The 14,207-nt window shown below is 42.5% G+C and overlaps 4 protein-coding genes across 4 annotated transcripts in view; 1 reads left to right on the forward strand and 3 right to left on the reverse strand.

The window, feature by feature from the left end:
- Window positions 1-1,273: 1,273 nt before the first annotated feature.
- Window positions 1,274-3,012, reverse strand: LOC115631049 (chitinase-like protein Idgf3). Its single transcript, XM_030527682.1, has 3 exons — window positions 2,842-3,012; window positions 2,222-2,773; window positions 1,274-2,055 (listed from the first exon to the last, which is right to left on the reverse strand). The coding sequence occupies exons 1-3, from the start codon at window positions 2,957-2,959 to the stop codon at window positions 1,400-1,402; spliced, it is 1,326 nt and encodes a 441-aa protein (XP_030383542.1). The 5' UTR covers window positions 2,960-3,012; the 3' UTR covers window positions 1,274-1,399.
- Window positions 3,013-3,330: 318 nt separating this feature from the next.
- LOC115632004 (chitinase-like protein Idgf2) lies at window positions 3,331-8,476 on the reverse strand. Its single transcript, XM_030528932.1, has 3 exons — window positions 8,267-8,476; window positions 4,106-4,663; window positions 3,331-4,040 (listed from the first exon to the last, which is right to left on the reverse strand). The coding sequence occupies exons 1-3, from the start codon at window positions 8,373-8,375 to the stop codon at window positions 3,385-3,387; spliced, it is 1,323 nt and encodes a 440-aa protein (XP_030384792.1). The 5' UTR covers window positions 8,376-8,476; the 3' UTR covers window positions 3,331-3,384.
- LOC115632002 (protein toll) overlaps window positions 6,767-14,207 on the forward strand; it is an 83,131-nt gene continuing 75,690 nt past the window's right edge. The window contains exon 1 of the mRNA XM_030528931.1: window positions 6,767-6,868. The gene's annotated coding sequence lies outside the window, so the exon portion shown is untranslated. The remainder of the gene's footprint in view (window positions 6,869-14,207) is intronic.
- LOC115632005 (chitinase-like protein Idgf1) lies at window positions 8,754-10,233 on the reverse strand. Its single transcript, XM_030528933.1, has 2 exons — window positions 9,541-10,233; window positions 8,754-9,471 (listed from the first exon to the last, which is right to left on the reverse strand). The coding sequence occupies exons 1-2, from the start codon at window positions 10,205-10,207 to the stop codon at window positions 8,816-8,818; spliced, it is 1,323 nt and encodes a 440-aa protein (XP_030384793.1). The 5' UTR covers window positions 10,208-10,233; the 3' UTR covers window positions 8,754-8,815.

The raw sequence follows: 14,207 nt of genomic DNA on the forward strand, positions 1-14,207 counted from the left end.
TCACAACAAACGAGAGGAATAAGTTTGAAAATATATAAATACTATAATTCCTATTCTACTGCACTGGATGACAACAATTGAATAAAATAGTTTTGAAAATATATAAATATTATAATTTATTCCAAACCACTCTTAACCATACATACTATACTCGTATGTTCAATTGGAACTCCCCTTGGATACCTTGAACAACTGCACGAAGTATTTTCTATACATGACCAGATCGAGGTTAGTCATAGGGGTAATCATAGGGCATGTTTTCATAATTTCAAAATTCTTATAACGATAACAGATTTTTAATGAGCACATCGCTTCATGACACTTAAATAATTGTTTGCAAATAATAATAAGTACTCTTGAATTACAAGATCATCACAATGTGGATGGTCTGTCAGGCATCACATACTTGTATATTGAATTACCAGAACAGTCCACAAGCATACGTCTTTCGAAAGCCTAATCAGCTGGCTGGAGTAACGAAAAAACCTGGGGTTAGACCCCTCGTAGAACCTTTGTATTTTATTTTCCTGCACGTCTGCTAAACATATTTTTTGGATTTTCAAAGAGTGGACAATATTTGAAATCATTTATGGTAGCATATCGATAATAGACATTTGACTGCAAAGAGAGCAGTCTTGGTTGTGCTGCCTGAAGAATAAATTCTTCGTATTTTATGTTCTTGATCTCCTTTATAGTGCATTCAATGGTCGTTAGTTTCGCTGTAGTAGCACAAACAATAACTTAATTTAGTTGTCTTACATCGTGTCGTTGTCGTCGCCGCCAACCGGGCAGCCCAACTGCCGGCCAGCAATCCGCGATGATCTGCAGCAATGCCAGGGAACTATGAACTGTGCTCTGCACGGTGGTATGTCAGCAATTTTGTAAACAGACGACACATGCGCCAGAGGAGGCCCAGGGTGCTACGCATATGGCTCGCAAGTACAAAGCGCCAATTACACAAAACGAAAACGAGCGAAGCAGTTGCGCATGCGCATGCGCCGAGATCTAAAATATCTGCAAAGCGAACCGCACCGAACCCAGCCGAGCCGAGGGAGAAAAACTCCAAAATGCCATTTGACAAAAATGGGCCCTGGTTGATAAAGCCGGCGTTGTCGATGCCGTCGCATGGCGAGCTCGAGCTCGAACTCGAACTCGAGCCGTGGGCGCCAACAATTCAATACAAAGGCAATTAAAGCTAAACGAATGCTGGCCGAACTGCAACGGCAGGGCGCCTCGGCGGCATTCAATACTATACCCAAGTGAATAAAATTAATTTGCGGCGCATTTTAGTTTACAACTTTGTAATTAATTTGCAAAAGGGTCTATGCTCTACTCATGCCATCCACAAGAGCTCTGTGACATTTGGCTCATCTGACATTTGCGTGAATGGATGTCTTCATTAAAGCAATCGATATTTGATGGCGCGCAGCATGGGGAAGCGATCGCCAGTGCACTGGCCACGGAAATCATCCAGCGTCAGATCGAACAGCGCCACGCCACCTAGATTCTTGGCCCGCACATATTGCGCCTTACTGGCCGCAGTATCGGGATCCTCATAGCTGATCCACAGGCCGTAATCGCCGTTCTCATCGGCGGCACGGAAGGCATAGTTGCCATAGCGTTTGGTGGGATCGCCGACGCGACGCACAGGTGCGGCATTTCCTTTGGCGTTCGCATTGCCTGGATTGGGCAGCAACTGACAGATCTCGGCCCAGTTGAGCAGACCAGGTGTCTTCGTCTGCACGCCCGCGGGTGCAGGTCCATCGGTAGCCGACACCACAGGTGTTCCTTCAACGCCAGAGTCCTTGGTCAGCTTCCAGGCGCGACCATAGCTAGCAATCCCGATGTTCAGCTTATTTAGCGGCACACGTTGCAAGAGCCAATGCTCCATTTGGTAGTTGACGTTGTAGTGACCCAGACGGTTTTGGGTGAGCACCTCATACAAGGGAGCTGTGTAGTCGGCCTCTTCGGGATTGCGAGTGGGCGTAAGGAAGTCAAAAGTGCCAAGGTTCACAATATCCAGAAAATTGATGATGCTTGGTGCATCATAGTACCCTACAAATATTTCGGTTAGTCTCCATATACAGTCGTTCAGTAGTTTGCGACTGATTTAATAGCTTTGAGTTACTATATTGATGTAAACCCATTAAATATCTTCAGCTCTGGCAATGAATCCCTTTTTGGGGCTCTGATAATCGAATATCATCGTTGAAATACTCACAGCTAGAATTAACATTGGGCAGAACGGTCAGACTGAGCAATAGATCGTATTGTTTAATAGCATGGCTCAAGTCCCGGACCAAGTCTGTGAACTGCTCCCGGTGCGTATCGGCCTCCTCATCCACAATAAAGTCGCCAGTGAAAAATTTCTTGAAGCTCTTCCACGCCATACCCGCATCGGAGTGTACTTTGCGAGGCTTATTGCGCGGCAGCTGGAAGGCGAGATCCAAGCCATCAAAGTCAAAACGACGCACAGTTTCGAGGGCCGATTCAATGAAGCGGTTCTGATTCTGACGACCGGCCTCCAACAGCTTTATATACTTTTCCTCATTCTCCAAATCACGATCGCCACCCACACTCAGAAGTACCTTGATATATGGAAATTTCTGCTTCAGGGCTGTGACGCTTGCGAAGTGGCGCTTCTGTAAGTCCAGTGGCTGATTTAGGACTTGCAGCTCAAGTGTTTTGGCATCAAGGCCCGCATAGCCGTAGATCACGTGCGTGCAGAATTGCATCGCCAATTCCATGTCGGCGAGTGTGAACTGAGCGAGACCTGGGAGAGTGGACAGCACAAGAGAGTGAGCAATTGGAAGCTCGGTGAGTGGCAAATGGAGAGCTTACCTTCCCGCTCAAAGCCCCGCGAATCGTAGAAGCAAACCAAATTGGAAGCGGTCGCTTCAAACGGTTGCGAGAGTAGCATGGCCAGAGCCAAGCTCAGATATATAGTTGTAAAGCGCATTGTAGGCGACAGAGAGAGTGCGAATTTTGGAGATCAAGAACGCGAATGTGTTTAGGTGCGAACGCCACGACACACGAAATCAAACTGATTTCAATTGGGAATGAAAACAGGGCCACAGCTTTGCTTTTCGATGTCGCCGAACAATGGGCGACAGATCGTGTAGCATTATCAACACAATTCCACAGAAATGTTTGTGTACCTACCGTCGCACTATATAAGCAAATGTGTTTACGAGTACTGCCGGACAGCTGGCACCGAGTTCAATGAGATCACTTGCTCGGGTAATATACAAAAACTTTATCTAACTAAACACCCGAGAGATAGTGACGACTCATTGTTCCACCACCACAATCCCACATACACAAAACAAATCTTGGGGGAACCATTTATTCAAAGACTCATCTTGAACTCACCTTAAACTAAATTTACAAGCGGTACTTGATAGCACGCAATATAGGATACTTATCTCCAGTGCACTGGCCACGGAAGTCGTCATAGCTCAGATCGAACAGAGCCACGCCTCCCAAATTATTGGCGCGCACATAGGCCGCCTTGTTGGAGGCTGAGTCCGGATCCTCATAGCTCACCCAAATACCCTCTGTAATTTGAGCGCCATCTATGGAGCGATAAGCGTAGACTCCATAACGCTTGCTTGGATCACCGACTCGACGCAGTGGAGCATCGTTGCCCTTCTGATACTGGTTCTGGGGGTTAGACAGCTTGGAGCAAATCTCTGGCCAGCTAAGTAGACCAGGCTTTTGTGATTGCAGACCTTCGGGGGCGGGACCCTCCGTGTTCGGCACCACAGGGGTGCCTTCCAGACCCGAATCGGCCGATAACTTCCATGCATTGCCATAGGCTGCCACACCCAAGTTGATTCTGGTGGACGGATAGCCTTGATCCAGCCAATACTTGACTTGGAAGTCGGCATTATAGTGGGGCAGACGATTCTGTACATCTGAACCGTATAGCGGGGCCGTGTAGTCGGCTTCCTCTGGATTACGTTGGGGTGTGAGGAAATCAAAGGCAGCCAAATTAACAAAGTCCACCAAACCATTGAGCGAGGGGATGTCGAAATACCCTGAAAATGTTGTTTGTATATAATTTCCATGGTCCATTTGGAGTTAAAAGAACATTTCCACTTACAAGTCGAGTTAACATTCGGCAGCACAGTTAGGCTGAGCAGCAAACCATCGCTGCGCAGTGAGTTTTTCACATCACGGACAAAGGAGGTGAACTGTTCCTTGTGCAGGGCAGCATCCTTATCGACAACAAAGTCGCCGGTGAAGACTTTCTTAAATTTCTTCCACACCATGCCAACCTCGGAGTGGACCTTGCGGGGCTTGTTGCGCGGGAACTGATAGGCCAGATCCAGGCCATCAAAGCCATAGTTCTTCACCAGCGATTGAGCAGACTGTATGAAGGCCGCCTGACGCACCTTCTCGCCTTCAAGCAGCTCGATATACTTATTGGGGTGCTCCACATCGAGATCACGATCCCCGCCCACGCTCAACAGCACCTTGAGATGGGTGTACTTGCGCTTGAGTGCCGTAACCTCCGAGAACCTATGCTTATATATGTCCAAGTTCTCGTTAAGACTGTAGGCCTGATAATTGTCACCGCGTATGCCCGCAAAGCCGTAGATGAGGTGTGAGCAGAATTGCAAAGCAATTTCCAAATCGGGATTCAATAGCTTGCCAAGACCTGCAGCAGTAAATGTTGATAAATGTTGATTCAATAAAAATGCTTACTCCCCTATATATATGCTTATGTGACAAATAACAAGTGACAATGACAGAGACGATGTCATAATGCCTCGACGCTGCGGGTGAGCGCAACGCAGGCCGAGTGCCTGACACTATCTGTGAGCGCAGATCGCACTCTGAACAGAAGCCGACCGCGAGACTCAACGCCTCAGCCCCTGGCTCCCCGTCCTCCGCCCCAACCTGACAAGCCGATCACATAGCGGGTGCGGTTTTGTCGTCATTGTCTCGCAGAGCACTGTGGCTTAATTGAATGCGCCGCAGAGGCTGTGGCTGTGGCAGAGGCAGGTGTAGAGGCAGGGGTAGAGGCGGCCAAGGCAGTGCCACCGACGACACCGGGCAGTATTGTCCATTGTACCGGTTACGTTCATGCTGTGGTTTTATATTTTAGTTAGGCGGCGCTGCACAGTGGGCTGGCTGTGATGCAAAATGGATGTAATTAAGTATGAAAAGAGAGTTCGAGATATACACCTAATTCTGTTTTTACACAGTTTGAAAATTAAAGATTTTATTCCATTTAGCACGATTCAAAATATGATACATTTCTTTTTTAACACTATTTTTTGTACACGACAACAGAATTAGGTGTATTTCAACTATTGTTGGTCAACATCTATCGATAAAGAAACCTTCATTGACAGTCTCTGATATTTTTAAATAAGTTACGTAAGTTATAGTTGTTAAAATTTGTCAGCAAAATAAACTTTTTCCCACTGAAAATGTCTGCTTGGGAGCCAAATAAATAAATGTCCTCTGTGCGAAGTTTTACTGTCTGCCATTATTTTAAAGAAATTTGCAGCTTTAATGAAGCTTCAAATAAAGAGAGAATGGTTTAATAGCTTTGAAATAGCAGATATGTTTGAATAGGTTAAAACCAGACTACCAAAGACAATAGATGCCATTCAGTATAGCATTTAAGAAGAAAGGGCTGCGCTCCTAAAATGTGACAAGAAGATAATGCTTCAACGCAAAATATGTTGGAACAGTCTAACTCCTATGTATTCTTCAAGCAATGCTCCTTCGTTCTATTATATTTTTTAGGCCAGACTCAACTGAGCTGCCGGTCTTACGAAGAAACCAAATATCTTGTAGACTCGCCGATGACACAAAATTCTTTTAATTTTGAAGTTGAAATCAACAATTCTTCTTCAGCATAAACTTAACATCATCTTTAGTTATTTTAATGCTACGAGTTAACGAAGAGCAATACTTTGATTTATAAATCATATAAACCCAACGACCCTATTACTTTTTACTTTATTTATTAATGGTCTTCCCTCTATTTTCTCACACTCTCATATACTGATGAAGTGCAAAGATCCCAATCATTTTAATCGAATTTAGAATGAGTTGAACAGCATGCACTTACTTTGAGGAGTTCATGACTTATTATCGAATAATGATGCATTTAGTTAGCCTTTTATACGATTGACAAGATGCCATTAAAGATCTTGGGAGTACTTTTTGATCTAAACTCAACTTTAATCTCCACATCTCTAAGACTGTAACTTGCTTTTTGTATGTTTCTTCTACCCTTTGTTAACAGCCCTTACTTTGTTGATTTATAAGAACTAATAATAATATTATGTTAACGGAATATCATATACTTTTTATGGACCAGGAGGCTGCTCAGGACCCATCCTCTGGACCTCCCCTGGGACTAGCCGGATACCACAAACTCATTATAAATAAAATAAATTATTGTCAAGTTTATTTAACCAATTTAATGATTGTCCACGATGGACAGTTTTATATAAAAACACTCTGCTATACTTAGCTAATATTATTTTCAAGATATAAATATAAGACCATTTAATCACAGTCTCTTCTGAAATCTTCGCAGCCATTGTTAATGCCTCTGGCGTTCTATCTCTTGGCCTAATTGGTCTCCTGCACAGCCACTGTGCACTTGCCTGTTGACCTGGTTTTCAGCGCTCATGCCCCACTGTGCCAGGCCTCGTTGAGTCATTTGGAGCTCTTGTGACACTTGTTTTGTTGTATGGCGAGTCGTTGGGGCAGTTGTCGCATCGGACTCGCTGCGAGTTGTACGCTGTGCGTTGTGTGGGCTGTTTCCATAATATTTTGGCTGCCGTTTCATTATACTTAGTTATAGTTATTGTTATTGCTCTTCTTCTTATTGTTGTCGGTAAGTCAGCCTACTAATTAGCTTGTTGTTTACTACAAATCCGAACACGACACGCATTAATAATAATGCCTTATGCTCTTTCTATATATTTGAGTAACAATATCAATAAGCAGCGCTCTACGTCAAGCCTCGGCTCTATATAGTATATGGTAGAGTGTGTGTATAACTTGTCTGTGCTCTGCCTGATAAGCCACTGACCTCCATGGCACACTCGTAGTGCGACGAACTAGATTTTTCGCTCGGTGTCTACGCGATGAACATTATAAATTTGTTGTCCGAATTGAATTAATTCCGAGAAATGTTTGTTTTGCATGTAAATCGATTATGTAAGCTGGCTGTTCTACGAAACCAAAACTATGACTGTGTTTATTTATTATGGGCTTGAAACAAGTTTTATTTGCATTTGGCACACATGCTAACTAAAAGCTATCAAGCTTAGTTAGCAGCGCGCTAAATCGAAAACGCTTCGAGAAACTGTGAACAAAACAACTGATAAGCGCACAAACAAAAAAGCAATTGAATGAAATTCTAATATACAGTGTTTCCTGTACTTAATATTACTAGTTGTACTATATTTGTATGTAATTGTATTTAGAATATGAATGAAGTAGCTAGAACTTAAGACGTAGGCTCTTTTTAGTTGAAGTGTCTTTTGTGGCGAAGAAGAAACTAATAACCGAAGAAGTTGAAACGCAATGCTCTTTCTTTTGCTCTAGTATTGAGTATTATAAATAGTCCCGATTTTTATACCCTCACACTCTTTCTTTCCGAAATAATGTCTTTGTAGACCCTTAGACTATAATTTGTATGTACTTCTATTTCGATCGTGAATGAAGTAACTAGAATGTAAAGAATTTATGAATTCATTTAGAATTTTTGTGACCAAAGGCGAAGAAACTAATAACCGTAGATGTTGAAGCTCAATGCTCTTTCTTTTGCTCTAGTATGGAGTATTAAAAATAGTCCCGAGTTACATTTAATATCACGTGGAAATAAATATAGCCTCACACTCTTTCTTTCCGAAATAATGTCTTTGTAGACCCTTAGACTATAATTTGTATGTACTTCTATTTCGATCGTGAATGAAGTAACTAGAATGTAAAGAATTTATGAATTCATTTAGAATTTATTTGACCAAAGGCGAAGAAACTAATAACCGTAGATGTTGAAGCTCAATGCTCTTTCTTTTGCTCTAGTATGGAGTATTAAAAATAGTCCCGAGTTACATTTAATATCACGTGGAAATAATTATAGCCTCACACTCTTTCTCTCTGAAATAATGTCTTTGTAGACCCTTAGACTATAATTTTCTTAGAACACCGCTCTATTGGATTCTGAAATAATCTGTGTCTATAACTTCCTGTTATGCCTTTTCTCTGCTTCGTCCGTTTTACTCACCCTCTCGTATATAGCTGGAGGAATCATAGAAGCACACCAAGTTGGAGGCGGCCTTTGTCTGGGCCACAAGTAGACAAGCGACCAGCGAAAGCGAAAGCAACAGCTTCATCTTACTCAGGGTTTAGCCGAGAGTACTAGAGCAATGACAATGGACAGATCGGAGAATCGGAGACACACAACCGCAGCTCAGATCAAATGAAATCGAACTGAAGCTGAAATTGAAAACTACAAAACGAAACGGAGAGTGACAAAAAGCTTCGTCTGGTCTGGTACTACCAAAGCTTTGTTGCTCTGCCTGGCGGGGATGTACGACGCTTATCGGGGACTGCGTAGAATCCAGAGAGCAACACAAGTTTTGTTTTGTTCGCTTTTTGTTCGCTTTTTGTCGCAATGACTTAATTGTATAAACAAAATAAATGACGAGTGCAAATGACACAACGAGACGAGTTCAAGTGCACGAGGTCGCCTACATTGAAACCACAAGCGATTAACATTCTAAAACAATTCTACAATTACGTGTAATAACAAACAGAGTTACTACAACTAGAACTAAGCTAAAAAGTATTTTATGGAGCGCACAATGGGGAACTTCTGGCCCGTGCAGAGCCCACGGAAATCATCGTAGCCCAAGTCGAAGAGCGCGACGCCACCCAGACCCTTGGACTTGGCATAGGCTGCCTTTATGCCGGCAAAGTCGGGATCATCGAAGCTCACCCACAGCCCGTGCTGACCCACCTCGTCGGCGGGTCTCAGCGCATAGTTGCCATACTTCTGGGTCAGGTCTGTGACCTTACGCAGCGGTGCGTTGGGTCCGCGATAGACAGCTGTGGCATTCCGGGTCAGTTTCGAGCAGATCTCCGGCCAGCTGAGCAGCCCGTCCGTGCGTGTTTGAAGACCAGGCTCGCCAGGTCCATAGGTAGCGGGCACGACAGGCAAGCCGCTCAAGCCCGAGTTCGAGGTCAGCATCCAGGAGCGGCCGTAGCTGGCTATGCCCAAATACAGCTTGTGGGGCGGACATTGGTTCTGTAGCCAATAGTTGAGTTGAAACTCGACGTTGTAGTGCGGCAAACGGTTCTGCTCGTCCAGGAAGAAAATGGGAGCCGTAAAGTCCGCTTCCTCGGGATTGCGGATGGGCGTGAGGAAGTCGAAGGCGGCCACGTTAATGAACTCGAAATGTTGGTGCAGCTTAGGCACATCGAAGTACCCTAAAAGAAGCAAGTTCATGAAATGACAATTTCATTCGTTTCCTCAAATAATTAGTTGAAAGGTCTTACACGTTGAATTGACGTTCGGCAGGACAGTCATGGTCATAATCAGGTTGGCACTCCAATAGGCACGTTTTATGTTCTGCACCAAGCTCGCGTACTGCTCCTTGTGCTGTTCGGCCTGCGGATCGACTATGAAATCGCCTGTGAACAGCTTCTTGAACTTCTTCCAATAGCTGCCAATGGTGCCGTGCACCTTGCGGGGCTTATTGCGTGGCAGCTGGAAGGCCAGATCGAGGCCATCGAAGCCATTGCGACGCAGCAGAACCATGCTGCTGTCTATAAAGTTCTGCTGTATCGTGGTATTGGCCTCCAGCAGTTCCAGATACTTAAGCGGATGCGCCTCATCCACATCCCGATCGCCTCCAACGCTGAGCAGTATCTTCAGATGCGGATACTTGGTGCGCAGCATGGTTATGTTGTTGTAATGGAACATATCCAGATCCACGTTCAGGCTAAAAACTTCCATGGTGCTCGCCTTCAGACCCGCATACCCATATACCAGATGTGTGCAGAATCGTAGCGCCAATTCCAGATCTTCTGTCCGCAATTTGGCCAGACCGGTCCGCAAAAACGAAGCCGAGTCATAGTAGCAGACGAGATTGGAGGTCGCAGCCTCCGTTAGCCGAGTCGTCAGGCTTAGTGCCAAGAGCACCCCAAGCACAGATAGCTTCATTAGAGAGGTAGTGGAGGAGAGGACAACTGGACTTATTGAATGAAAATTTGCAACTGATTGGCCAGCTTTGGAACTGTTGAGCTTTTCAGCTCATCGCTTATCTCACAGCGCCTGACAGCCGACAATGTTGATGTCAATGCTGATTCTGATTCAGATTCTGATGATGCCATTATCAGGTTTCGAGTATTACAGTAGAGGCTCACAAGAGTGGGTTCGCGGAAATCGAAAGCTTCCAGAATAAATCAGCAGCTTTTTACTACAGTTTTAGCTCAATTGCTTTTGATTTACGATTGTCACTCCAAAAAATAATTAGCCGTGCTCGCTTCGGAGCCATTGGGCTCTATTTTTGCAATTTTTTTTTATATTTGTTGATTTTAGAGAGAATGTAAAGTGATTTATGTTGTTTTGCAATAAATAATAATTCAATTAACAAAAGTTATGGCACAAAGCTCACACATCAGTGCAAAAGATTTTTAACATTTAGCCAAAAAATCTTCTTAATATAAAATTCAATTTATTTTAAACAATTAACTAAATATTCACAGTGTTGAGGAGAAAATTGTAGGCTTATCTGTAACTTTTTTGTCCTCTAGAAAGCCTTTTTAAATAGCCTGTTATGGTGATAAAAATTGACTTTGACCACAAATGCCATAGAAAAAGGTGATTTCCCAAAAATATTAATAACTAATAAATCACGGTCAACTTTAAACTGAATATAGTTTAGTTTAAATTTGTTTTCGTTGCAAATACAGCTGAATTTTCTTTGAAGTTATTAGTAGAAAAAGTAAAATTCAAAAATAAAAAAATATATAAACTCGTGTTGGCTGGATATGAGTAGAGTCTACATACCAAGTTTGGTAAATGTGGGCTCAACCGTCTTCGAAATTCAGGCGTTCAACCAGGCAGATGGACAGGCAGACAGACATGGATACATCGATGTGCCTCGTAACCCTTTTACCTTTCGGGTACAGGGTATTAAAAAGGCAACAAATATTTTACATAACACGACAGTTTCTTGCATGAATCAAAAGTTTCTTGGCCTAATCGACGGTTGTACTCTCTTTTTAAAATCTATTTAATAAATCCACAATTGACCGCCTTTTCAATGAACACTCTAAGTTGTAATATTTTCGTAGTTTTGTTTGCTTGAAGAATTCTAATTGGATTTTGGGCAGCATTTTAACGACGCAGCTCATTTGGATTATCTCGTTTAGAATAATAATTATAATGAAATCATACAGGTTTCGGAGCTTCCACTGTATGTACGTACGAGAACTCGTAGTCGTCATATTAATAGCTGAAACGTAATGTTTGTTTGTCGGGCCATTTGTTTGGTAATGAGACAGAATTCACTCGAATTTGTTTACGTGATACTGGAGTGTGAATCACTTCCTACTACTATTTGTGCCATTCATGGCCTAATCGCTCAGCATGTGCGCCACAGATTTTCAATTAGAAAACAGTCCAAGCCCTGCTCCATCTACTCATGGCAACCTGCTGTGCTTTTGAAATGCAGAAGCCCGGCTTGAAGACCGAAGGCAGCTGCAACTCAGCGACGGCTTATTTGAGAGGAAATAAGCCAAGGAGGCACTTAAATCAAAAATCAATTGAAGCATTAAATACGCAACAAATCCGCTGCAAAAAGATGGCCCACAACTAATGACAACAACAGACTTAACTAACAATGCCGGCCAACACTGCTACTGCCAGTATTTGTGTGCAATTATACAAAGGACATATTATCAGCTGTAGAGAATACACAGTTGTATTATGTCTGCCATATAATCCTCACACTCACACGCTCCTTAGTCACGTCAGGGGCAGGGCAAGGGGCGAACACACACACACAAACAATGCGAAGGCATCCTTATGAGCTCTCAAGTGGCTTCTCGCACTGTCGGGCACATAATCGCAAATGTCCTTTGATTTGCTTTGTGCGATTGTACATACGAGTGCGTAAGTATGTGTGTGTGTGTGTGTGTGTGTGTGTGTGTGTGTGTGTGTGTGTGTGTGTGTGTTCCTGTACATATACGAGTATGTGTCTCATTGTTGTTTGATTTATATCTAACCAGCAGCGTGCAAGTTAAATACGCGCTTACAGCGACCTTTTGTACTCTTTTGTGGGTCAACCAGCGACTCACTCCTATATGATATATCATCGTACAACAACAGTTAGTTCAATTGCTAGTCGGCACTATATTTCTATTTAGTTAATGCATATACGTTGAGCGACTATATCCAATTACTAAGCGAACTCTACGCCTCCTCTCTATTTGCTGAACAAATATGTGGATAATATTTGAAGCTAATACCCATACGAACTGGCATTAACAAATATCATCCGTCAAGCTACTGCTTGTCAATAGAAATCAATGCCAATCAATGCTATGGGCTTGAATTTCAAATACAAGTAGCCATGAATGCGAGTTGTTGACTTCAATATGATATTATTGCTAAAACTGTTTACTGATCTATCAACACATCTACATACATACGTATATATGATGAAGAAATGCATACATTTTTCAAATAATAACTAAAATAAAAACTACAAAATTATCTAGAACTTGCTAAAGAATCTCCTAATCTCCTCAGACCATTCTCTGCTTCAATATATTTTAAAATATTTCACTCAAAGCAATCACATCACGTGTGCAAGTTTTCTGCTTTTCAGGCAGGTTATAGAAAGGAGCTCATTTAACGAGCTATAACTGCTGATTCTACAGTTTCTAGATTTAGTTCACGCTGCAGTAAAAGTCGCAATCCATTCCCCAAAACTGACGGCAACAAACGACACTTAAATCATTTATAGTTTCTTTTTATTTTCGCATTTTCTCAATAACTTCACTATTTTGAAGCACATATTTAAAATTTGATTTGATGCTCGTAATAACAACTGGTGCTTACAGTATTATTGGCCTGCTTAGTATCCATCTGTTTAGAACTCTTCATTTGGCTTCTAAGCGCGTATTTACAATTTCTGGCAGCAACTGCCTTCGCCGGCGCATTGCCGTGCCATTGTCTGTCTCCCCATTGCGCCAACTTTTCCATAATTAAGTCCAATAATAATTTAAACAAATACCTTTACCAATTTAGCAGCATTCCCACCCTTACCCCTACCCCTATAATTATCTCTGCCACAGCCGGCCGCAGGTGCGCAGGCCGCAAAGCATTTTCTTTATTTCTAATTAGATGGCAGGCGAGTTGCTTCCGCGCCTCACAGTGCTCTTTGTTTTACAACGCAAGACTCAAATTCAATTTTCACAAAACAATTGTGACGCACGGGCCATTAAGCCCGCAACACCAACCCCCACCCCACCCCAACCCCCACCATTCAACCTCCGACGTGGCAGCCCTTGCTCGGACCGAGAACAAAAGTTGCGAATTGAGAGAGAAAAAACAGAAAAATTATATAAAAAGTGCTGCCCAATTGATGTGCATAATCAGTTTAGCTACAGTTTTCCCAATTTTTCGAGGGTTGTTTCGGCAAATTCATCATTCATTGTCAAATGTGGCTTGACATTCTTCTTTATTTTTTAATGCCTAGCCATGGACACAAAAACAAAAATTGTATATAATTCCAAATTTTTTTAGGTAACTTTTGGCTTTTTTTTTGTTTGTTTGTACGCGTATTTTTCCTTTGTGGGGGTTGCTTGGACTACTCGCCTCGACGCATAATTAGAAATTCATAAGCGGAGCGACAGACGAATGTATATCAGGCAGTATTGACAGCCCCCCTCCGCCAGCACCATGAAACCGAATAAACATTGACAGGGGACTGCAATACACTTGAATAAATAATAACAATATTTCAATATTTTAGAAACATTAATTTAATTGTTGGATTATGGGCTTTAAAGAGATTTTGCAAATGTATAGAACTAGCAATACTGGTTAATTTAGATTTAATATATTTAATATAATTTAATATAATTAATATATAGTTAGCAAGATTAAACATAACTCTTTTATAAAGCAGGGAAGCGCAGCATCTTTCAAG

The sequence above is a fragment of the Scaptodrosophila lebanonensis genome, unplaced genomic scaffold (assembly GCF_003285725.1).
Source record: "Scaptodrosophila lebanonensis strain 11010-0011.00,11010-0021.00 unplaced genomic scaffold, SlebRS2 tig00001412-arrow-pilon, whole genome shotgun sequence".
Taxonomy (NCBI): Eukaryota; Metazoa; Arthropoda; class Insecta; order Diptera; family Drosophilidae; genus Scaptodrosophila; species Scaptodrosophila lebanonensis.